The sequence below is a fragment of the Prosopis cineraria genome, unplaced genomic scaffold (assembly GCF_029017545.1).
Source record: "Prosopis cineraria cultivar Desert tree isolate PC_DT_omini unplaced genomic scaffold, ASM2901754v1 PC10, whole genome shotgun sequence".
In the NCBI taxonomy this organism is placed as follows: Eukaryota; Viridiplantae; Streptophyta; class Magnoliopsida; order Fabales; family Fabaceae; genus Prosopis; species Prosopis cineraria.
In genome coordinates this window covers 28,685,935-28,711,267 of record NW_026555341.1, presented here as the reverse complement: position 1 = coordinate 28,711,267, position 25,333 = coordinate 28,685,935, and the positions used below count along the sequence as shown (strand labels likewise).

Here is a 25,333-nt window from a genome sequence, read left to right as displayed (position 1 = left end):
AAACAAAACAAAATAAAATAAAACAAAGGGTTTAAAATGAAATGTGATTTAGGAAACAAACAAAACAAAACCTCAATGAGTATGAATTGCTTATGTTCTAAAGGACCTGGTGGATGTCTGCCTTTACAAAGCTTGAAAGGCACCTGCCGTGACAGGGCTTTAAAGAATTGTGCCAGCCAGTACTAGGCTTTGAGGTGCTTGCCGTGATAGGGCTTTTAAAGAATCGTGCTAACCAGTACTGGGCTTAGGGGTGCCTGCCGTGATAGGGCTTTTAAAGAATCGTGCCAACCGGTACTGGGCTTTGAGGTGCCTGCTGTTACAGGGCTTTTAAAGAATCGTGCCAGCCAGTACTAGGCTTTAGGGTGCCTGTCGTGATAGGGCTTTTAAAGAATCGTGCCAACCGGTACTGGCCTTTAGGGTGCCTACCGTGACAGGGCTTTGGGGTGCCTGCCATTACAGGGCTTTTAAAGAATCGTGCCAATCGATACTGGACTTTGGGGTGCCTGCCGTTATAAGGCTTTGGGGTGCCTATCGTTACAAGAAAGAATTGTGCCAGCTGGTACTGGGCTTTGGGGTGTCTGCCATTACAAGGCTTTAAAGAATTATGTCAACCGGTACTGGGCTTGAGGGTGCCTGCCATGACAAGGCTTTTAAAGAATTGTGCCAGTCGATACTGGGCTTTAAGGGTGTGAGAATAGGTTCTATCTCACATGAAAAATATGAGAAACTCATAGGTGAGGTTTGTTGTTTCTTCTCTTACTTCCTTGGGTTCTACAAATTTTTGTTTTGCCCCAATCCAAACAGGGCATACTTTTTGTGGCAATGCATGCGATGGGATGATGTGCAATGCATGATGATTTTTTTATTTGCCCCAATCTAAGTGAAAGCAAATTTTTATGCTAAGTATGTAATGGATAGATAATGCGTAATGCATTTTTTTTTATTTGTCCCAATCTAAATGGAGGCAAATTTTCATGTTAAGCATGTAATGAATGGATAATGCGTAATGCATGATTTTTTTTATTTGCCCCAATCTAAATTGAGGCAAATTTTCACGTTAAGCATGTAATGAATGGATAATGCGTGATTTTTTTTATTTGTCCCAATCTAAATGGAGGCAAATTTTCATGTTAAGCATGTAATAGATGGATAATACATGATTTTTTTATATCAAAAGTTCAATTTTTTTCATGCTTCCAATTTAAATTGTAGCAATTTTGATGCAATGCATGCCATGAGTGATATGGAAGAGTGAATGATTTACTTTTAATTTGCCCCAATCTAAATCGTGACAATTTTTATGTGAAATATGCAATGAGTGGATAATGCGTAATGCATGATTGACTATTTTTCAAGAGTTCAACTCCTTATTTGCCCCGATCTAAATTGAGGTTTACTCTGATGTGAAAGATGTAATTTTTTTTAATTCATGTGAAGATATGGAATGCTCAATGCATTTGAAATTATAAAATGTATTTCTTTTTGTTTGCAGGATTTTGATGCAAGAGGGAAACAACACTTAAAATTAGCAAAATGCTAGGGTTCTCTTAGTCATTTGCAACAGGAAAGTTGTTGGTCTCCCCAATGAAATTCCAATTCAATAACTTAACAACTTTTACCACAAGAATTGGACACTAAGGGCTTACACTTTCAGATATTTAAAATTATTTATTCCTTCCATATTGAGAATTTTCAAAGCAATTTGTTTGCCCATATAAAATGCTTGTTAGACATGAATGTTTCATCTTGTCTATCTTTATCATCAATGTTTGTATGATCAATAAGTGAAGTTAGCACTAATTTTTATTTAACAATGTCAATGTAAACAATCATTATAAACAAAAGGCCGTGTCTAAAAATAAAATGGAGTAGCCAATCAATGGAATGTTGGAAATATTTAGAGGCATCTCCATTTAGGTGCAGGAAACGTATGAAGAATAGGCATCCTGTGGATAAGCCAAATTGTGAAGTGGAAAGTGATGGAATGGTAAAATTGGAGACTACCCAAATTTTATATGATGTGTCTTTGGATAGTATAGAGATGAAAGGGAATGAATATAAAAATTAAAAGGAGGGTCCCCTCTTTATTCTGTATATCCCTTTAAAAATGACAAAATTTTTGAGTAAAAGATCTTATGTTGAGCTATAAGCTTGCCCCAATTTCAACAATCTGCATCTGGAATGATCTCCAATAAGAAAACTACCTCGATTATATTCAAACAAGTCAAATCTCAATGAGGACTTATGGGGTTTGTAATGTGGCCTGGGTAAATAGGCTAATAAAATAAAAGGATATTTGGCTCAAAAGTTCTGTGCCCCTATATAAATTCTTCCTTCAACCTTTTTCTTCTTCTACTCTAACATAAAATTATGCTAAAATTTACCTAACAAGAGAGGATATTTAGGGTTTGTGATGTAGCAGAATAGGATAAAGTTGCAGGTTGAAAATGGAAAGGAGTGATGGTCTAAACATAAGTACAAAATCACAATGGAATTCTTTTTTTTAGACATGTGATCTTGCAAGACTTGGCATTTCTATGGAGTTATCATTGGGAAAGGAAAAGAATTCTCTTCTATTTCTTCTTTTCTTCTTTTTTTTTCTTTTTTAATTTTCCTCTTCATATCTCATTCAATGAGTGAATGCTAGTGGAAGGATCTTCTTTTTTGATTTTTTTCATCAGTGGGAGTATTTTTTTTGTATTTATTCTTAGCTCTTGAGCTTTGCTTTCATGAGCTTAGAAATGAAAAGAAATTATTTGAATGGATAAATCTGGAGGGTTAAAAAAAGGCTTTAATTGGGTGAAAGAAAGTCTTGATCCTCTCTTGAAATTTGAAAATTCAGTATAAACATATGTTTGAGTATCCTACCCTGGTGATGTTTGTAAACAGGTGAATAAAAGAAACACTACTCCTGGCTCAATATGGGTGACTAGGGGGAATTCCTTCAAGATTTAGGAAAGAAGAAAAAAATGCCTCATATCTTTGACTTAACTTGCTAATGGAGCATGCTATGTTATCTCTCTAATCAACCTCTTTTTATCTTTATTTCTTTTTCTCTTTTTTTTTGTTATTTTTATATTTTCATGAAATAGGGGCATTTTCCTTCAAGTCAATCTTTTCCATATCCATTGTGATTTTTTTTTCATTAGGAATACCAAATATGAAGGGAGTAATGCACAAGATAAGAGAAGTTTTATAGTCAAGGGGTAGAACAAGCAAACAGAGGTGTCAAATGAAAAAGTATGATTACAACATTGATAAAGTTAAACAAGATTATTTCCAGTGATAGAATTTGACCATACAGACATTACGTAATAAAGATAAGACATGTTAGAAATAATATATTTGAATTATCTCTTCAATTGTGAATGATCTTATTGATGAATGTGATATTCGAGCTTAATTCCTTTATCTCCCCTCTTTATTTTTAACTTCACAACTTAATCAAGAAAACTATATATCCCAAGTGAATGCTAGCATCCACACTTACCATATCATTTTTTATGGTTAAGGGTATAAAAGTATATTGTAAAATGTTGATGTGCTTTGAATGGATGAGATAATGGCAATAGGCAAGAAGTGAGAAAATGACTGGCATTGTGGCAAGTAAGGCGGGAGACCATGACCTTCCCATGTAAAGGACCCAAAAATCCAATATTTCAAAATTTTCAAGATCTTTTTATCATGGCATGTGATAGGAAAATGAATGGATGCAAATGCATTTGTTTGCTATGTATGGCTTTGCTCTAATGGATAATTATTGTGAAATCAAGTAGGGGTCAAAATGAAAAGATGTAACAATTTATTTATTTACAACTTTACATTGGTGTAGGGGACCCATTTGAAAGAATTTGAATCTTACTCAGAGACGTAGAGTTTGTGATTGAATTGGAAGAATTTTAAATATCATTTCCACTATTATCTTATTAATAACAAGGGTTAAATAAGCAAGTATGCTTACTTGTGCCTTGAATCTTTATGTTAAGGAAAGCACAAAATAATTCAGCAATCCCTATAAAAAGGGTTAGGATATTAAAAATATTGTAATTTTGTGCATTCTCTTAAGTGATTCCAAGGCTACCTCATTTATGCCAAGCAAAATTTCGTTTCCTCCACATGCTTATTGCATCATAGGGAAATGAAAATGACTATTAACCTACAAGGGATCAAAATCCCCATATGATTAAAGTCATGAAAGTAATAGCCTCATAATTTGTTATTGTTTTTTTTAAGTGATTATAAGGCTACCTCATTTATGTCAAAAAAAATTTCCTTTCCTCCATATGTTTATTGCATCATAGGAAAATGAAAAATAACTATTAACCTACAAAGGACCAAATCCCTACATGATTAAAGTCATGAGATTAATAGTCTTATAACTTGTTATTATTTTGTTTTTTTCAAGTGATTACAAGGCTACCTTATTTATGCCAAACAAAATTTTCCTTCCTCCATATGCTTATGGCATCATAGGGAAATGAAAAATAACTATTAAACTACAAGAGACTAAAATCCCTACATGATTAAAGTCATGAGAGTAATAACCTTATAACATGTTATTGTTGTTTTTTTAAGGGAGAAAAGAAAAAAAAAATCAATGGTAGTTGGTGTTCAGATATGTATGCATAAGAATCAACTAATTTTTGTTAAATAAAGCTTAATTTGTTATTTGGGTAAATGAGAAATTTCCAATCTTCTCCAGGTACTTATTGCACTATAGAGAGAAAGGATTAACAATTAGTTTATGAACAGTCAAAACTAGTACATGGCTAATGTTTCACTTTCAAAATGAAATGTCCTACAACAAGAAAAGTTGTTTAACGAGAGTTAGTTGACAAAATACATTAACTTTTCAATGTTATAAAATGAATTTATAGTCACTGGGGTCAAACACCCATGGCCAAAGCTTAGTTATTTAATACTAGCACCATTCTTGTGACACATTAACATTGATTAGTGTAACGACATTCAATACCTGCTCTAACATAAGGTACCCAACAGTTGTTTTCCTTAAGGTAGCATGCACAAATGATATGTCATGATGATGATAATGATGCAATAAAACATGCTCTCATTTTGTGTCCTATTTAGGAAGCTTAAGTTTGTTTATCTTTGTAATCATCAGGTATAAGTTATAATGGTTGGCTACTAGCTTTCATTTAAAATGTGTAACTCCAGGGTAGGTTTATAGTCCTGATAGATAAAAGGTTCCTAAGATGCCCTCACCACACGGTGAAGACCTTACTTAGTAATTTTGACCCTATGAGAACATAAGCTCTACAAAGACCGAATTTACTGAGTAAGTAACATCTTGGGTGAGGTATCATGGTAACCTCTGAGAGCTCAAAAACTCCACAGGGAAACCATTATTAACCTCTACTAACTTATGTACTCACAAACTCAGGTATAGGGCCCAAAATGTGTGTTAAATTGTGTAAGTGCACAGTGTGTGATAAGAGCATGCAAGCATGTTACCTTATTCTCATATGCTACCCAACCCTCATCTGTTAATTAGGTCAAACAAAGAGACAATTATATGTACAAATAAAAGTCTTCTATTCTAGGATTTATTTCGCATGTTATCTATTCTAAGACATGTTATAAAAATGAAAAAAGAGGGAAGAGCAAAAGAAAGGGGAAAAGCACACACAAATTAAAAAGGGATAATAATAATAAAAGAAAAATCATATTATATTTTAAGCACAACAAACTTATACAGACTTGACTCTCTAACCTATCCCCGGTGGAGTTGCCAACTGTTGCACCCCGAAAAAATGCAACACAGACGGAGTGCGAGCGGAGGTCCCGGCCTTTGCGGTGAGGAACCGGACCGAATGAGAAGTCGCCACCAAGATTTTGAGGTAAATCTCAGCAAACTGATTAATGGAGGATAGGGGTTGTTTGCGAAATCAGAGAATAGGTTCGGAAGTCAGTTGAACATGGGGAAGGTGTTAGGCACCCCACAACACCCGTTCATCAGAACGGTTACCTGAAGTTTGTTGTGCTCTTTTAATATAATTTTATAATTATTTTAATTATCTCTTTTATATTCATGTGTTCAAAAATGATAATAATTAGTAAGAAATGTTTATTTATTTACGAAGGAGGATAGACTTGACTCAGAATCTGACTCTAGGCCTACGTACCCTGTAATGGGGATTAAAGTTCACATAGTTCGGGCTTAAAAGTTTGTTGGTGAAAATATTTTTTGAAGAGGAATTAATTAAAAATAATTCACCATGTTGCAAGTAAAACAATTTCTGAAATTTTGATATATGTGTTTAAATTGCAAAAGTGATTTAATTTTAACTATTTTCTCAATTTTGAATTTTTGAAATAAAGATAGAAAAGGGTTTAAAATAATTTTTCTTTATTTTTATGATTGGAAATTTTAACTACCATACCTACAGAGCCTTATTGGTTCATACAGTAATGCAATTGTTCTAAATCTGCAGAGATTCCAAATCTCACATGATAAAAGAATTTAAAAATTAATTTATTTATTTTTAAATGCTAGTAATAATTTATTTAAGCATGTATGTACATGTTTTTAAAGAATTTTAATCATCATACCTACAAAGCCTCATTGACTTATACGGTAATATGATTATCTAAATATCTACGGAGATTTCTAAAATCTCACACAATAAAAGAATTTAATTTATTTAATTAGATTAATTTGATTGATTTAAATATAATTTATATAATATAGATATATATATATATATTGTAATAACTTAATCATTATATCTGTAGTCTTATTAACTCATATGATAATACGATGATCTTAGAAGTCTATGGAGATTCAAAAATCTCACATGACTAAAAGATATAAGCGGTAAGTTGAGCACAATTTAAATTCGTTAATTTGGTTAATTAATTTTTTAAATTGTGTATTATATCATTATTTTTAAAAATCATTTATTTATTATAAAAATTGAGAATCACTATATCTACAAGGACTTATTACCCACACGATGATGTGATTAATTTAAGTCTCTACAAAGATTCTTGAAATCTCACATGAGACTTAAATCAATTATTAATTTGGATTATACAAAGAGAGTTAATTTTAATGATGGGCCTTTGGAACCGTATGAGTACACAAGTCTTATTTTCATATTTGCGAAACCTTATTGATTTACATGATATGAGATCATTTAAATTCCAATCTAGATTAAATATATGCTTATTAAAGAAAGAAAACTTCCCTGAAATACACATATTTTTACACACGAATATTCAACAAAGTCATGATCGAGATTACCTATGATCAACAAAATCATGTTCAAGACAATTCTGAGCAACATTTAAACAGGATAGGGTGTAAGGTCATATGATCACAACATTGAGACCCTTCATAATTATTAAACCATGAGATCAATATCCTAAGAGTTTCATTATAATCAAGTTTTGAAATAGCATTTCTTGCATCAGACAACTGAAATTCAAATGACATATATAAGCAGATCCAATATCTTTCTCAAAGTATTTAATCTACCCGTTTAGCCCAAACATCCCATAAATTAGAATGAAACACAAGTAGAGAATTTCCTCAAGGAATACCAAATTATAATTAGAAACTTTCTCCAAAACTAATCCAATTTTACAGTGTGAGATACGAAATGGATCATGGAAGTGAAAAGATTAATTCCAAACCTGTTGTAGCAAATGGAAATGAGCAACTTCAACTGACTATTCTTGTTCTTCGTCCTTCCTCTTTGCTTCACTTCCTCTGTCCTATTCGTTCCTCATTCTTATTTCAGCAAATGGTTCAATCTCTCACTGTCACTCGCTCTCGGTTTTCCCTTTTGAGAATCAGATAACTTCAAGCTCTTGGCCTTTTCTAAAAGAATCAGATTTTCACTCACTCTCTTTTCAGAAAGCTCTCCTCTCGGTCTCTTCTCGGCTGCCTCCGTTTCTCCTCTCTCCGTCCCTTAGTCTCTGTTTTTCATTCAGTTTTTGGTCTTCCCCGTCTCTCCCCGTTTTCCTTTTTTTTTTTTGGTCCTTATATAGAGAATAGAAGGGATGAATGATTACTCACCTGCTCTGCTTCTTGCTTTTCCTTCTCTTCCGCTGCATTTTCGTCTTTGTCATCTACTGTTTGCCGTGTTCGTCCGTTCTAGTTTCGTTTCTGCGTGGTTCTTCTTCTGCGCCTGGCCGAGCTGCTTTCTTTTTTTCTCTCGTCTGTTCTCTGGGTCTGGCCTTCATCTCTAGCTTGTTCTGTGTGACTAGTACTCTTCTTTTTCTCTGCTCTGCGTCTTCGTCTCTCTTCTGTCTTTTCCATCTCTTTTTTCTTCTATTCTGTCGTGCGTGATTCTTCTGCTTTCTTTCTCTGCATTTTCTTCTCCCTGCATATGTCGTCTCTGCTTCTCAGTGCTTTCTGCATGTGTGCTCCTTCTGCTTTCTTTCTCTGCTGCGTCTGACTTTCTTCTCTGGTGCTTGACCGTGTGTGCTCATTCTGCTTTCTTTCTCTGCTTCTGTCTGTCGTGTTTGCCTCTGTTTGCCGTACGATGTTGCTCTGCTTCTTTCCTTCTTGTTTTGTGTTTGGGCTTTGCTTCCTCTTCCTTCACTGGTCTCGTCTGCGTGTGTGCGTGCCTTCTCTTCCTTTTCTTCTTTTCTGCCGCGTCTGGTTCAGGTCTTGGCGTGAAAGGCAATTTAGGGGTGGGTGATATCATTTCACCCGCCCCTTTGTCCTTATTATTTTTATTATTTTTATTAACTTAATTTTTAAAATTAATTTAAAAGAGTTAACATCCAAGAATTAATTCTTAATATTTTAAATGATTGAAAAAATTTAAAAGAGATTTTTTAAAAAAAATTAAAGCAAGATTTTTTTATTTTAATTTTATTAGATTATTATTTTTTAAAATATAACCTTAAAAAAGATTAAATTTTATTTTTATATTTTTATATTTTTATTTATTTTTGAAAAAATAAGATCCTAATCCACAAAAGATTATCTAGGTTAAAAAAAATTAAACCTATTAATTAAAGATTTTTTTATTGAAAATATAACCCTAAAAAGGATTAGATTTTATTTTTATATTTTTATATTTTTTAGTTATTTATTATTATTTTAAAAAATTTAAAAAATGTCCGGATAAAATACAGTGTTCATAATGTGAATTCTATCTACATTTAGAGTCTACATGCTTAATAGTATTCCAAAATTTCTCTAGGTTGACAAATATACATTATTAATCCAAAGAAGCAAAACAAGAAGGATTAGTGTTTCATATGCCAATCTAAGCCTTTGGTGCTTCTCTAGTTGAACTCACTCTATAAAAATGTTAACTATAGAGAATGAGATATAAATACTCCAATAACCAATACCAATATGCTAGAATATATGAAATGTAATTAATCATGTGATTGTTAAGTGGACATATAAAATGTAACATTCTAAATTTTTATTGAACTCTAGATTGTATTTAGGCACTTTAGAGGGCATAGGATTAAAAATTGGGCTTAAAATAGTTAAAACATTTGTATGTATATAATAAAAAAATATAGACAATAATTAAAGTGATTAAATTTAAAAAAATATTTGAAGCTAACTAAAAATGATAATAATAATTGATATCATAATAGCCAGATAATTTTGATAAGTTTTCTTATATATCAGATCATCTTAAAATTTTATTTATATATATAATATGTATTTAAATAATAATAACAATGATAAAAGAAATTATTATAAGTTTAAATTTATAACCTAGTGAAAACCTATCCCTCTTATCATTTATTTTTCCTCACCCCTTTCACGCAGCCGCTCCGCTCTCCCGCAGACAACTCTTCTAATTTCTCCTTTATCTCCTAATCGGTTTCTCTTCTGGAATATGTGTTATATGAACACCTGTAAACCTGTTAACAATTGTCCTTTTCCCTGAAAAGTTGTCATTCTTTTCCTTTCCCTGGTGATTTGTCTGCAAGCCTTGTTGCTCGCATGCCTAAGAAGATAATGACCACAATCCTTTTTCAATTTGCTTTATCCTTTGGTCCCACGCACAGGAACTAAATCCTCTTGTTTTCAATCTCTATATATATAATCTAATAAACTAATAGTTTTAAATGATTTCATATACATATGAGAGAGAGAGAGAGAGAGAGAGAGAGGAGGAGAGAGAGAGAGAGAGAGAGAGAGAGAGAGAGAGAGGGAGAGATGTAATATACCAAATTTTTTTAAAATAATTTAACTCAACCATAGTTGGGTTACAGCCACCTAACACATTTTTATATCAATAATTTCAATATAAAATATTTTATAATTGGCTTCAACTCACACACTATAATATTTCAAATAAATTTTTACCTCCCACATGCCATTAGGCTAAATCACATTTGTCCATCCTTATACTCACAACAAGTAAAATAAGCAATTTAGTCAATTTTCAACACAAGCCAGTTATTTGACCTTATAATCATGTCATTTTAATCAATCGAAAGTAAACCTAATATTAAAATTACAGTCATCCAAATTGTACCAAAAATAGAAATAGTTTTAAAAGACATGATTACATTTATATATTCATATAATTGACAATAAACAAAAAGTCCTAATATTGGCAATATAACACATTATAAATTATAAATTAAATACCCAAAAGAGACAGTGAATCTATACCACTAAGCCTCTGGGACTCCTCCACGTGTCACTCGTGGCTCTTCTCCTGAAAAATGTTAACCACATAATGAGACTCAAAAGTCTCAGTAACCAAAGCCAATTTATGATAGTGTATGCAAACAGTTAAGTGTGTGCTTACTAAGTGAGAATTAAAAATAATATAATTCCAACAAATATAAGAAATATTACAATAAACACAAACAACTATCCTTATATCCCTCCATTAATCTCGAGCTGTAGCCCTCACTCGATGTTAAATTACCCGGCCAAAAGTAGATTAGCCCGAGCCCTTACAAGCCACCTATTGAGCTCCAATAGGGGCGTACCACGTGGCACATAAATACAACAATAATAGCAAGTCTCCCAACACCTCTCACAATAATCAAACAAATTCATAATAATATTGCACAATTATACAATATTACAAAATTCATAATTTTCTCAATAATCACCCAATTAACATGAAGTAACACTAATCACAATTAAAAGCATGGTTACCTTGTGGCTTTTTCAATAAATTATTCCTGAAAAATTTCTCTCTCACCACAATCGTCACCAGTAATACAATCTACAAATAACATATTATTTATAAATATTAATTTCAATTTTTGAAAACTAAAAAATAATTCTAATAATAGAATTAAAAATATAACAGAATTTCTAATCTCAATCTAATACAAATCTATAGTTAATACTATTAAGTAAAATTTTTAACTCCTCTTTTAATTATCAATAAACATTAATAATCTAAAAATCAACTTTAAACTAATTTCTATTATCAAAATTTTCTTTTTATTTCATAAATTCGTACATAAAATATCCAAAAATTAAAAATTGAGTCTCTAGCTTAGAATCATAATCCTATAACCATAATAATTCATTTCTCGTCCCAAATAATCATCTAAACCTCAATAAATCAACATATATTTTCAGATCTAGTTTAGAATTTGATCCATAAGCCACATATTCAAAGATCATCAATAAATTATACTCTAGAACATTTATTATACTACTGACAACCTCAAAAATCATATTTATTCAACATAAATTCATCCCTCTTTCAGATCTTAAATTTTCTACCACTACAAACTCAGAAACCAAAGAAAAAAGATGACTAAGAAAAAATTTTAGAACACTTACTTAGTCTTGAAAAGCTTAAAATCACACCCTAAATGTCCTATTAAAAACTCTTACCTTAAAATTTAGATATTTCGCACTGGCGACTCGCTTCTCCGCCTCAGCTCGCACGCAGGAAAAGAATTGAAGAAATGAAAGGAAACGGGTGAGTTTTATAAAAATTCAGTGGGTCCCACATCTTTTTTTTTATTATTTCTTCTTTCCTCTCTCTCCCTTTTTTTTTTATTTTATGTAATCATGACGCGGCGCCGAAAGCAACTGGTTTTCTTCTTCTTCTTCCCTTTTTTTTTAATACCTTTCTTTTTCTTTTTTTTATTATAATAATTTAATAATAATTTTTTATTTTATTTTATATTATTTTTTTATTTTTTTTAAATTTTTATTTAGAATTATATCCTAAGTTAGATTTAATGATCATTTTCTACTAATTTACTTACCTCTCAATATTTTTTTTCAAAATTTTTATTAATTTAAATTAACTATTAAAATTTAAATAGGGATGTTACAGAGGACGTGAGCACGCATATATATATATATATATATATATAACTAAAGCCTATCTTCTTTCTTATATATATGACCTAAGAAAAAAACTATATGTTAGCCTTCTGATGCTTATTATAGTTGCATATATACAAGCATATTATTATTACGTATTTATAATAGTAGTTTAATAAATTATATATAAGTAGTTATAAACTAATAATTTAAATTAACACTTGAGACTTATAAGTTTAGGAACATGTATAATTGGATTTTGAAATGAAACTTGACTATTAATAAATTAATTAAATTATAAAGTGATATGAATTTTAAAGGAAAATACTAGGCCCTTAAAGGTAGCGCTAAGGTTTTATAGTCATTTTAAGGTAACCTTACGATAGTTGTAGGGACATTCTTAATAACTTTGAATTCTTTATTAATATTTTTACCTGCATGTGATTTTTGTAGACTCTCACTGATAGCTCTTCTTGCTTGGTTTTGCTGTGTGGTTGCGTGTGCTCAAGGAGAACAAGTAACTTGGGGTTTTCCATATGTGTGTGAGCTGTGTGTTTGATAATGAATGTGTATAATCCTAAATTTAATTGTAAGAAATTTTATATGTTACTTAAATCCCATCAAGCATGCTTGTAGCTCGGGTATATATTATTAGTATTTCTTTTCAAGCATGCTTGTAAATGCATATTAATAAATTTTATTTGGTGGAAATGATATGTATTAGTTAAGAGTGGTTTATTTCTTTCAAGCATACTTGTACATTGAGTTAATTGAATGAGATAAATCTATTTCTTTTCAAGCATGCTTGTACATGATGTAATTGTTGTTTTATGTGTAGTATGCATTGGGAAATGGGTTGAAGAGGAGATGATGATGTTAGTACATATATGATTCAATAACCACGTGGTTTGCCTTCACTACGCGCATAGTGGTTAGCCTTTTTCATACTCTCATTCCTCAATACTTACCTGGCTGGGTTTGTAAGGGGGAATATGGGATAGTGACACCTCCTGGTTAGGGTTTTTAAAGGAGGGGAGCTGTAGTCTAGGCTTGGGCTCTATACCTTGGTCGGGTACATCTCAAGCACTGGAAAAGTTTGGTCAGTCTAGCGTGTGGGCCGGACTGTATTTAAGTCTATAGTTCTAGTCAGCGGAATAAGGATGGATGGAGTAATAAGAGAGATTTTTGATGTTGCATATTGACATGTTATGAGCTATTTCCTATAAAATTCTTATGTTATAATTAAATAACTCTTATGAACTCACTTGTATATGGATTGTATTATTGTATAATTGTAGTTTTATACATGTATGATTAAACTTTGGGTTACTGAGACGTTAGTGCTCACCCCTTCTTTAAACATTTTTCAAGTGAAGGCCTAAGCAAGAATCAAGGGAAGGCACCAGAGGAGTGAGCCTTTAGCTCTTGTACTCCTTATAGCACATGCAAGATTATATTTACTTTTTGCCATGACTATAGGACCTTTTGTCATTTGTAGACCATATTTCTTTCATTTTATTTGCTTTTAGTTATTGGACGGTAGTCCACCATAAACTGGCTTAGATTAAGATTTCTAGAATTTGGATATATGTTAAATTATAACGTCACAAAAGTTAAAGGATGCTTTGAATTAAATAAGTGGGTGTAGCCTTTGTTTTTCGATTATTGTTTGCTAAGTGTCTAGTTAATAGAACAGGGCGTTATGCGAGACATTTTTTCAGACAATAAGAACTAAACAACCAAATACATACATACATACATCACCTTATTTCCTCCTTCCTCCATTCCTAACACTTAGCTCGCCCTGACCAAAGGTAAATTAACCCAAGCTATATGGGCCACTCTTGGATTAGATGAGAGCTTACCATGTGACAATCCGAACACTATCAAATACTCCTAAATGCAAGGCTCCTAATGCAACCCATATAGATTGTGTAATAATAATACACCTGAATAAGCAAATTCATATTTCCAAACATATATAATTTTGAGTAACAATTCATGTTTTCAAGCATAGCATTTCGTGCCAAACATAGTCATATACAAATTTTCATTCCGCTTGGCAATAATCGTTTTCAACTTACAATGCACAATTCCAAACATTTTTTTCCAAACAATAAATCCTTTCAACAAAATCAAATATAATTATTCACAAAGCACATACAATAACAAATTAGTAGAGGTTATCTCATGGCTTTATCAATAACTTACCCTTTACAATTTTCCTTCCACCATAAACTCCAACAATAATACAATCTACACATTACATAGTATTATGAAATATTAGTTTTAATTTTTGAAACCAATAAACAACTCCAAACAAAACATGGAGTTAAAGAATATCACTTAAATTTCTAATTCCACCATTTACACTACCCTAGGATTAGTACCCATAGTCAAAATTCTAACTCCTCATTTAACATCAATCAAATATTAATCGACCATAATAAATCCTTCAATCCATTTTCTATAATCAAAATTCCCCTTCTATTCCTTAAATTTGCACAAAAAAACACCTAAAAATTAAAAATTCAATCACAAACCTCAAATCGTCATTCCACAACCTCATAAACATGTATTTGTACTAAATAAACTTCTAATAATTCCAAAATCATCTTTGAAATTCAGATTATCAATAAAATCTTAATTGTAACAGTCTAGGATTTTGCTCATAATCAATAAATTTGAATTTCATCTCCAAAATAATGTTTTCGTGAATATATTACACTTTTATCAACCTCAGCAACCAGATACAATTATCATAAATTTGGATTCTAAACCCCTATGGAACCCCTAAAAGAAAAGCATCCTCAAATCCAAGAGAAAACTAGAATGAGAGAGGGGGAGACTAGAAACTTACCCCAAGTGATCTCCAAGCTCGAAGCATCTCCAGGGCTCCAAGAATCCATGCCTTAGCATAACAAAATCCATGCTCGAAAACATGGACCATTATATTAGCATTCATCCGCGCGTAGTCGCCCCTTCAAAAATCATGCCCATGTGAGGCCAACCTCACTTAAAACGAGTCCACCTCCTCTAGTCACATTTGTGAGCTGTCGAGCCCTTTGTTAGGCTTGTTCGCCGGTAAACAATTGCAAGGTAGGCTCGTTCACATCCACAAGCAGTTGAGCCCTTTGTTAGGCTCGTTTGCAGGCAAACAATAGCAAGGTAGGCAATTCCCACGTAAGCCCAAATCTATTGGCCCAATCTAGCTCAAAACCTATTTCTGGACCTTAATTAACACTCCATGCATAATTTAGGCCCAATTTACTCGTAATTAGAAGCCTAATTAATTTCTTAATGGGGTAAAATTTAAAACTTAAATTATAAATTTATTACAATAAAATTGTAAAATTAAAAGTCGAATTTACAAATTCTTAAAGATTAGTACTTTAGAATTTAATTTAAATTAATTGATTTTATCTATCATTCTCCCTTTTATTTTACTCCCTTCCCTCCCTTCTGCCCTTCTTACAAATTAAGAGCCTGAGTTTTGATTGGATGTGAAGTTTGACGAGGTGATGGCGGTGAGCTTGGCCGGCAAAGATGGGAGCAAGTTGGGAATGGATAACGGCAGGTATGTGCAGTGCACGCTGGAGCAGGTGGATAACACCATGTGCTAGCTTCGCAAAATCTTTGCTGTTCATCTGTTCTCTGGCAAGGCCTTGGATGATTTAAGACATCTCCATTTAAGGCTTGTAGTCTCTTTCACTTTATAGCCTTCATATCATAGTGGGTTTGATCAGACTGTAGTGGGATTTTGCATTCTACATTCTCCTCTTGTAAAGATGATGGAGGTTTGATGGCACGTGGTCAGAGAAGATGATGGAGGTTTGACGGTCGAAACAGATGTATGATGAAGAAGAAAAATGGAAGAAGATAGTCAAAAAATGCATAGCCACTTGTAGCCCTGTCTGGTCAACTAACGTTCGTTGGCTTAAAATTAAACAAGACGCATTGGATGTTTCAATTCTTATATTCATCATTTATTTTACACTGTCTATAAGCTATTAAGTGGTTTTTCAAAAAACAATTCATAATTAAATTTATATTATTAAAAGAAAAGCACTGAAATATTTTTTTAATTTCTTTTTAAATTGTTTTAAAAGTAGAATTTCGATTTTGCCCCGAAAGAGAATCCTGGTTTCGTCAAGGCCTTAAATCTTCGAGAGTCTGAAACCCAGAACTAACAGATAGTGACGAATGGACATGGAAGTGGATCCTCCGAACCCAGAGCAGCAACAAGTAGTCAAAGCATCAGACCTTTTCAAAGCCGCCGAGAACGGGGACGTCTCAACCTTCCAACCTCTCTCTCCGGTGAATCTCTCCGATGCTCTCGTTCTCCGAAATGAGGATGAACGTTCCCTTCTTCACGTCGCTGCTTCCTCCGGTCACTCTCAGGTCTTTGTTTCTTCGTATTTCTCGATTATCCGATTCCTCTCTTCGTTATTTCCTTGAAAATTTGATTGGAATTACTGTTACTTAACCATATTGGCAAGGGTCTGGTTTCCCTTTGAGAAATTGAGTCCTTGTGGCTGTCGGCTTCGAAGCAGCCCTAGATCCTTGTTTTTATTGGTGATTATTTCCAGCAATCTTAGCTTTTCTTTTTTTCTTTTTTGGGTTTGTTTTGATATGAAATCAGATGGTGAAAATCCTCGCATCTGCTGAGGGATCCGCAAAAGTGATAAATAGTGCCGATGAAGAAGGGTGGGCTCCGATTCATTCTGCGGCTAGCATTGGGAATTTGGAAATAGTAGAAACATTGTTGGATAAAGGTCCGTATTCTCATAAATGTTTGAAATTCCTTCTGTCAAGCTTCATATTTTATTATTGGCAAATTTGGAATGGTTCATGTCACTGCTCTTGCTATGTTAGAGAGACATTTGGTGGGTTCATTTTAAATCACTCGTTATATTAACTAGAATAATTATTTTCTTGATTACCGAAATTTCCTATCTTCTAAATATCTCTTAGACGGTTTCATTAACCGTGTAAGACTTATCCTGGGTTTTTCTCAACATATTTCATTTACAAAGTAGAAAATATGTTTAAATTATTTCAATTGTTTTTCAACAGGAGCTGATGTTAATTTGCAAAATAATGGGGGCCGAACTGCTCTTCACTATGCTGCCAGCAAAGGTTGGCTGAAGATTGCTGAAATTCTCATCTCCCACGGTGCAAAGATCAATGTTAAGGACAAGGTTATGAGAATGACATCCTTGATATACTTGTGGATTTTTAATATTTTTTCTCCTCCATCTCCAGAAGCACATGGTCCCGGACTACTCATATAAGTGACTATTTGCATGGCTTAACTGTGATCAGGTTGGAAGCACCCCCTTACATCGGGCCGCGAGCACCGGGAATTCTGAACTGTGTGAACTTTTAATTGAGGAAGGTGCAGAGGTTGATGCTGCTGATAGAGCTGGTCAAACTCCACTAATGAATGCTGTGATTTGCCAAAACAAAGAGGTATGCTCTTGACGTAATTTAATCATGAGTACTGGAAGTAGTAAAAGTTATCTGGAATTTGTTTTTCAGAATAATACTTGTTTTAGGTATTCCGTGTTCCTCTTCCGATTCCCCCTTCCCTTCCTTTTACAGCATTCATTTAGTGGTCAAACTCCACTAATGAATGCTGTGATTTGCCAAAACAAAGAGTTATGCTTGTGACGTAATTTAATCATGAGTACTGGAAGTAGTAGAAGTTATCTGGAGTTTGTTTTTCAGAATAATACTTGTTTTAGGTATTCCGTATTCCTCTTCCGATTCCCCCTCCCCTTCCTTTTAATGGGATATAGCTCTGAACTAGCGTAGAGTACATTAGATGAACTAATTCATGTTATAAAAAGATTGTATCAGAAGCTTCAACAACTCATTGCAATTAGTTTATGTACTGGTATGACCGGTAATCCTGTTGACCATAATCTTCTCCAAGCAAGAATTTGGTTTCAGATCCTCAGATGCTTGTGAAGATTCTGCCAATTAGATTTGATCATTATCAACAATGCATAATCCTCTCTTAATCTTCAAGAAAATTGTCACATGTATCATTTTTCATACATCTAACTCAGTCACTCCAGTCCTTTGACGTGGTTCCTGGTATTGGAATGTGTATTCATCTTGAGCTAGGAGCCTATATATAGAGTGGATTGGTTGAAGTCTCACAATTTCAAGGGTTTAAATGTTTAATCATATGATTTGGGGTTGTTTTCCAGGTTGCTCTTCTTCTGATAAGACATGGAGCAGATGTAGATGCTCAGGACAAGGAAGGATACACGGTGCTCGGTCGAGCTCCCAATGAATTTAGACCAATACTGATAGATGCTGCAAAGACCATGCTTGAGGAATAAAACTCTAATTGTAAATGAAGAGGGATAGTACTGAAGTCTGGTTTTCCCAGGGGACGAGTTTTACACATAGATCCTGGAAACACAAGTGTTCATAATGTTGAAAAATTATTTGAGGTTCCGAATAGATGAATAGTTTTTTTATGCTCAACTATCAAAAGGGAAAATAAATACTCATGTGCCCATGCTTGGTTTTTTTCATATGTTGCTTTTTTCTTTTTCTTTTTTTTTTGTGTGCAATTTTTCATATGTTGCTTTGAGTGATCATAATTGTGGTTTTGCTTGGTTTCCCCCCCCCCCCCTCTCTAACTAGATATGTTTTTTCATGCATGTTGCTTTGAGTTCGAAAAATGACTTCAGCTCGTTAAATATACCATCGTTGAGGGAAAAAAGGAAGGGGGGGGGGGGGGGTGGGGGGCGCTAAAGACGGTGCACCTTGCCAAACTTACGGTGGAAAGCGATTCTACCGAGGTGGTAAGTATGGACTAAGGAGAGTAGCGATGGATCAGAAAGGTTGTATGTAAAGGTTATATGAAATGACAATTGACGCAATTGGGTGATTAATGTGAGACACATTTATATAGAGGAAAATATAATTATTAATTTTTATAGTTTTATTTGAATTTTGTTTTTAATTTTCATAGCTTTTTTTTCAGTTCTTTCAATCTTTATAGGAGGAGAACAATTGAAAACATTGAAACGATAGACTTGAGGAATAAACAAAATATTAAAAAAATTATAGGGAGTAAAAGTAAAACTCTAAAATTATAGAGATTGATGATTGTATTTTCTCACTTTATAGAGAAAGCAAGATGTGTGTTTGCTTGGCTTACTAAGCTTGGAATCAAGCAAAATTATTAATGTCATGTACTGTTGAAGCCTTTTTAGGGAGCTCTTGCACTGGTTGCATAGAAATGTATAGAACTTCTTATATATTATGTTATTTATAGTTAAATAATTAGAGGTAATAATTCAGGTTAAATTTAACTTGTTATTTGTATAAACCTGAAAATTTTCAAGGTTGGGCTTGGAGTTTAAAAGGTTTGTTTTTGTTAAAAAAAAAATTTTTGAGCATATTTGGGTTGTTAGAATAAGCTCAATCCCATATGGGTTTCGCTGAAATAATTGAATTCTTTATTTATTAGTAATAAAATAAATTAAAATAAGATAAAAATTAAAAATATTAATTTTTTTAAAAATAAGTAATGAAATTATATAAAAAGAAAATAATAATAATAATAATAATAATAATAATAATAATATTTAATAATTTGTTTGAAAATTCAAGCTAGCCCAAAAGCTTGAGTTGTTAGGATTAGATTTAATTATATGAGCTTTATTATATGTTTAATATTTAAGTCAACCTAAATTGAGCTTGGCCCACTTGAATTGGCTCTATAAATAATATTCTCTCTAATTTTTATTGTATGATATTTTTAATTATTTATGTATTTTTAAAAAAGTTAGCTTGTTCTCTTGATATCATATAAAAATAATATGAACTTTTATTTTCATTCTTGATTTTAAAACCATAATACAACTACATTAAATATCATAAAGCTAATCAAGAAAGGTTAAATTAAAAAAATAGTTTAATTATTATAAAACATCTTATTTTTTGTACTAAATTATTTCTAGAAGTTGTTTCACAAACAAGATTGGAGGAAGTATAATCTAAGTTTTAACCCTTTTGTGTAAACAAAAAAAAAAGATAAAAAAAAAAAAAGGAAAACGACTATGGTTATTTTGAATGCCGCCCCTACTATTGGTTGTCCTAAACTAACTGTGAATGACTTTCAATTATCTCCGGATGGGACACGTCAATGAGCCAGCTTAATTGTAGCGATTCGTAAAATCATACATCATCCAACTTCTATCGTTTTTGGCAACGCACGTAAAACCGAACCCGTCATTAAATCGGTCATGGTACTGGATCACGAGTTAGTGGTTCAATCGGAATTGAACCGGGGGTTGAACCGGTGGCAAACCGGTCATGATTAAAATAATACAATTTAAATAAAAAAACATTAATTATAAAAATATTCAATCAAATCCAACCACTCAAAAGTCTAACAATAATAAAATACTATATTTTTGTACTTAGCATGCTCTATCTCTAATTTTTTATTTTTTTACTTCAATTTCACTTTTTTTTGTTATCTTTTTTCTGAATTTAGAACTCTGAAAAATTAAAAATGAAAAAAAAAATAAAAAACGACGTCGTTTTGAGATAAAAGTCTGAAAAAATATTAACCCGGTTAACCCAGTCAACCCACCGGGTTATCCAGGTTATACCGGGTTGACCGGGTTACACCGGTTTACTCCCTCACCGGGTTAAGAGCAAACTCAGACCGGATAGGGGATCGGTTCACCGGTTTTCGGGTTGACCCGGCCGGTCCGGTCCGGTTTTCAATACTATGGTTTTTGGCTAAGCTCAAATATATTCGTGTGAGAAGAGTAAATCAATATTGTATATTGATTGGAAGGTTTTATGTGGAACTTATATGGATATGATTCTGATGAGAGCATGCATTATTCATTGCTAAATCACCTTAAACTACACGCGCGCATATAATAATTAATTAAAAAGGGTATTTATGTTGGAAATAATTTATGATTATATTGAATTTTAATGGACGCGTACCGAGTTACTCAGTCACTGACTTTAGTTGGCATATTTCAGTGGCTAAGTGCGAGCCGTTTGTCTATGCTCTCCCTTATCTCCTCCTGAGTTTTTGATTCCCTTCGTAAAAGAGAATCAGAGGAAGGAACGAAGAAGAAGAAGGAGAGGAGGTAGGGGAGAGGCCAATCATGGGTTCCTCTTCGTTATCTTGTTTCTTTCAGATTTCATCATCCACCACTAACTTCTCCATTTCTCCAAAACCCTCCCTCCCTCCTCAAAATTTTCTTCTTAGAATGCGCAGAACAAGACCTATTGATTGTCCTTCTTCGTCTTCTCGCGGAATTCTTCACAAGTCTCTCCCTCTTGCTGCTTCAATTGCTATCCTTCTCTGCTCAACCCCACCTGGTATACTTCTCGCCTTCTTTCTTTCTGTATCTCTGCATTTGTTGTTTTTGTTTTCCCAATTATTGTTAGGTACACTCATATGAGATATGTATTTAATTGTATTCACCTTGGAATCATGCTTTGCAATTGGGTTTGTTCATTTTGATGTGATTCTAATATGTGACGTGCATAAACGTTGGGCTCTCCAATGTGATGATTCTTTTTAAGTTTTAACAGCTCATATCTCGTAGCCTTTCATTGTCTTTCACCCTCTCTCACTTCCTCTCCCGGGTGGTGTGAGATGTATAATTGCAAGGTATAAAACATGAGTCTCATGTGAAAAATATATGGCTCTAATATGGGGTCTATGACCGTGTGAATCATGAACTATTCAACCTCATAAGGTTCTGCGATAAGTTCTCTTGCTTGAATGGCTACAATAACAAGCCTTGTCCCATTTAGTAGGATCGGCTACATAAATTACACGACATAATGACTAAGCCTTTAGATATATAGTTAATCAAAAGATTTCGTTCCATAACTTTCCTTAGCATTCTTTTTGGTCTTCTTACGCCTCTCTTCACAAAGCTTAAGACTATCTATTCCATGTCATTGGTGCCTCCCACATCCTTTTCTCTGTACATATACAAATCTTTTCGAATAATTTTTTACCATTTTTTGCTTAATAGATACCACGCCCACTTTTTCTGACTTTTTCTACCAACTTGCTTGTACGTTTATTTAAGAATTTTTCCAATGTAACGTATTTCATTTTCTTGCTGTGTTATATAAACACAACCTCATTAATGGCTGAAACGTTTGCTCTTATGACAGCTCATGCAGGGCTCATGTCAGGATTCTCAGGAATAGAATCTATTCCTGGTCCTCAGCTTCCTCAAATTGACTTTCTGAATCGTCTAAACGGTTTGATACTAAGCTGTGTTATAGTTATGGTGTGACATTGTGAGCCATATGCTGTGTGATTTTGTGAAGCTTAATCTGATTAAATTAAAATGGGACCTACAATTATCTTTACTTACAGAGGAAAACCAGAAGAAATATGCTGAGTTTGATGAAAGATTCAAGTCTTCTCCTTTGCTGAAGAAGCTGCTAGAGCAATCCAAGTTGAACAAAGAAAAGTAATTTCCTTTTGCTATTTCTGTGAAAAAGTACTGATTTCAAAAGACAAATCAAATGCTAGTAACTAACATTAGCGTAATGCGAAGGAATCGGCAAGAGATTCAGGACAAGTACTGCATACGTGGCGCAGAATGGGGAGTAGGAGATTGTTCAGCGGAAGGAATGTCTCCTGATGAGAGGGACAAATTCATAGCCATGTTGAAGCAGAAAGCTGCGGAAAAGTAAAAGTGATGCAAATTTTGTAGCACACAACTTTGCCTTTTAGAACTGTCATTATTCAGACTAGAATGTAAAGGAAACTACAATCCCACATCTATCTTTCATACTTGTTTTAGAGTTTCAAACTTGGCCTATGTGTAATTGCTGAGAAGGCAGGAGCTCATGGATGTATCTGGCTTTCTTCTTCCTGGTATAGGTCGTTTTTTTGGCAGGTTCAGTTTTCTGTCCTGTCCTTTTGGTTATGTTCTAGAATGTAGACATGAAATTAGTCGTTTATCTGCATTCATAGTTCATTGATGTATTGTTGAATTGAATACCAACTTTGTCCAATCTAATCTTCTTCTGGATGGTCTGATTAGTAACATTAATCACTGCTTCAATTGACCTATATTTACAGAAAATGGACAATATTTTGTCGTTTAGCATAGAGTGAAATGAGAGGAGTGTGCATTTTGAAATTGGGATCTCTACATGCATTGCAATTGAAAATTAAATATATTAATTTCTGCTGCATTTTTTTTATTCCAACATATATGTGAAATTTCATAGCATAGAATAGAATTGGGTGACTAAATCATATTTAAAGAAAGTGTATAATATTTATGTTACATCTCTAGAGTTGGTAACACGGGTTGAGCCCAACTCGCAAAAAAATGGTAGGTTGAATTGGAGAAAATGATTCATTTAAATATAAGGCAATTTTGGCTCGTATTACATAACTTGAATCTCCATTAGTTTTTTTTTTTAAATAGACAAAAAATAAATGAATGAAATTGAGTTTAAAGTAAAGTATTCAGAGCAAGTATGCATAAAATTATAGTGTAAATAATTGAGACTTCTACATTATTTAATTCAAGTTTAAATCATGACATAAAACGATTAAAACACATCGCTCATATATAAGTTGAATATTTCAAATGATAAGCTATATTTTTATTTTGCCTAAATAAAGGTAGGATTTAAAAATTATCAACCATTTTTAATAATCAATTAGACATAGTTATTTCTGTTCTCTCAAGGTTGAGGAATGCTAAAATCTAAACCAAACAAAAAAAGAAATTATGTATATGCAAAAGAGAAACTTGCGTAAAGTGTAAAAATTAGATAATAAAAGGATCAGAAAATTAAATTAGTTTAGATTTAAGTAATGATATAACCATGACTTAATTAGAAGGATTTTTATTGTTATTTTTGGATGGTTAGTTTTTAGAAAAAATAACGATTTTTTTACAATAAAAAATAATAAAAAGAGATAAATTTATAATTAAAAAATTATAAAAAATATGTTTTTACTAGTGGGTTGACCCATCAACCCATTACGAATTGTGTAGGTTGGTAGAATTATAACTCACATAGAATGTGGGTTATACCAATCCATCTTGCTAGACCTTGTAACTCATTGTCGGCCAACTCATAAATTGCAAGTTGACTCGTATTACCAGCGTTGTCACATGTTTTTAGAGCTAGTAATATGGGTTATGTCATTGGCCTAACTTGCCAAAAAAGTGGTTGATTGAGTTGAATAATTTGGGATTTAGTAAGAAATGGGTTGTATTGAGCTAGTCCACACAACCCACCCACAAGTTAGCTCGCTCATTGGTTTCTGGATAATGAAGTGCATGCATATATATATATATATATATATATATATATTTTGATTGATAAGGAAAAGAAAAAAAACAAAACAAAACACGGAAAAAATACTACTTAGTTGCCATCAAACAATGAGCAATGTTCTTACATAACTCTAAGAGTGTGTTTGGGAATTTATAATTGAATAAAAAAAACGATCCTTAATAAAATGGAACGGAATGAAGTGAAGTGGAGTGAAATAAAATAAAATTTTTTATTATTTGAGAGTTTTATGATAGCAAGGAACGGTTTTATGTCATCATCACTTGAGAATTATTATAAAATGAATGAAATGAAATGATTTAAATTTTTTTTCTTTCAGATTACCCATATGACTAATTTAAAAAAAAATAATGCTAATTAAATAATTATAATATTCATTCAATAAATAATAATAATAAAATTAATGGTTAAACAAGATACTCAATAATTAAGAATAAAAAAGGAAAGCAAGTAATAAAGTTATTTAAGAAAACATTCTTGTTACACAAGACAAAAACACAATAAAGTCATAGTGTTGAAAGGTACAATAGAGAGAGATGGCAAGAGCGAGAGAGACACGGCATGAGGTAGGGCTATATACCAATGTTTTTAGAATTAGACTGGATATTGAATTAGAGAGGTTAGCGATTCACAATTCGCATGGTTCAATCAGGTTGGGCTAGTGGTCAAACCGGTGACGTAATAATTAAATTAAAAAAATTATATATGTATATAATAATT

The 25,333-nt window shown here is 32.7% G+C and overlaps 2 protein-coding genes across 2 annotated transcripts; both read left to right on the top strand.

Moving 5' to 3' along the window:
* Positions 1 to 16,411: 16,411 nt before the first annotated feature.
* LOC129284383 (uncharacterized) lies at positions 16,412 to 18,815 on the top strand. The gene is made up of 5 exons (XM_054919847.1): positions 16,412 to 16,663; positions 16,905 to 17,037; positions 17,339 to 17,463; positions 17,588 to 17,734; positions 18,481 to 18,815. The coding sequence occupies exons 1-5, from the start codon at positions 16,466 to 16,468 to the stop codon at positions 18,613 to 18,615; spliced, it is 738 nt and encodes a 245-aa protein (XP_054775822.1). The 5' UTR covers positions 16,412 to 16,465; the 3' UTR covers positions 18,616 to 18,815.
* A 2,462-nt stretch (positions 18,816 to 21,277) lies between these two features.
* Positions 21,278 to 23,346, top strand: LOC129323211 (uncharacterized). The gene is made up of 4 exons (XM_054969819.1): positions 21,278 to 21,640; positions 22,454 to 22,543; positions 22,662 to 22,758; positions 22,846 to 23,346. The coding sequence occupies exons 1-4, from the start codon at positions 21,424 to 21,426 to the stop codon at positions 22,982 to 22,984; spliced, it is 543 nt and encodes a 180-aa protein (XP_054825794.1). The 5' UTR covers positions 21,278 to 21,423; the 3' UTR covers positions 22,985 to 23,346.
* Positions 23,347 to 25,333: the final 1,987 nt, after the last annotated feature.

What these genes read in the sequence shown, in the direction of transcription:
- LOC129284383 (XM_054919847.1), top strand. Translation starts at nt 16,466, where the DNA reads ATGGACATGGAAGTGGATCCTCCGAACCCAGAGCAGCAACAAGTAGTC. An exon ending in CTTCCTCCGGTCACTCTCAG is followed by an intron (nt 16,664 to 16,904) that starts GTCTTTGTTTCT and finishes ATATGAAATCAG; the next exon opens with ATGGTGAAAATCCTCGCATC. An exon ending in TGATTTGCCAAAACAAAGAG is followed by an intron (nt 17,735 to 18,480) that starts GTATGCTCTTGA and finishes GTTGTTTTCCAG; the next exon opens with GTTGCTCTTCTTCTGATAAG.
- LOC129323211 (XM_054969819.1), top strand. Translation starts at nt 21,424, where the DNA reads ATGGGTTCCTCTTCGTTATCTTGTTTCTTTCAGATTTCATCATCCACC. An exon ending in TCTCTGCTCAACCCCACCTG is followed by an intron (nt 21,641 to 22,453) that starts GTATACTTCTCG and finishes CTCTTATGACAG; the next exon opens with CTCATGCAGGGCTCATGTCA. An exon ending in TCCAAGTTGAACAAAGAAAA is followed by an intron (nt 22,759 to 22,845) that starts GTAATTTCCTTT and finishes CGTAATGCGAAG; the next exon opens with GAATCGGCAAGAGATTCAGG.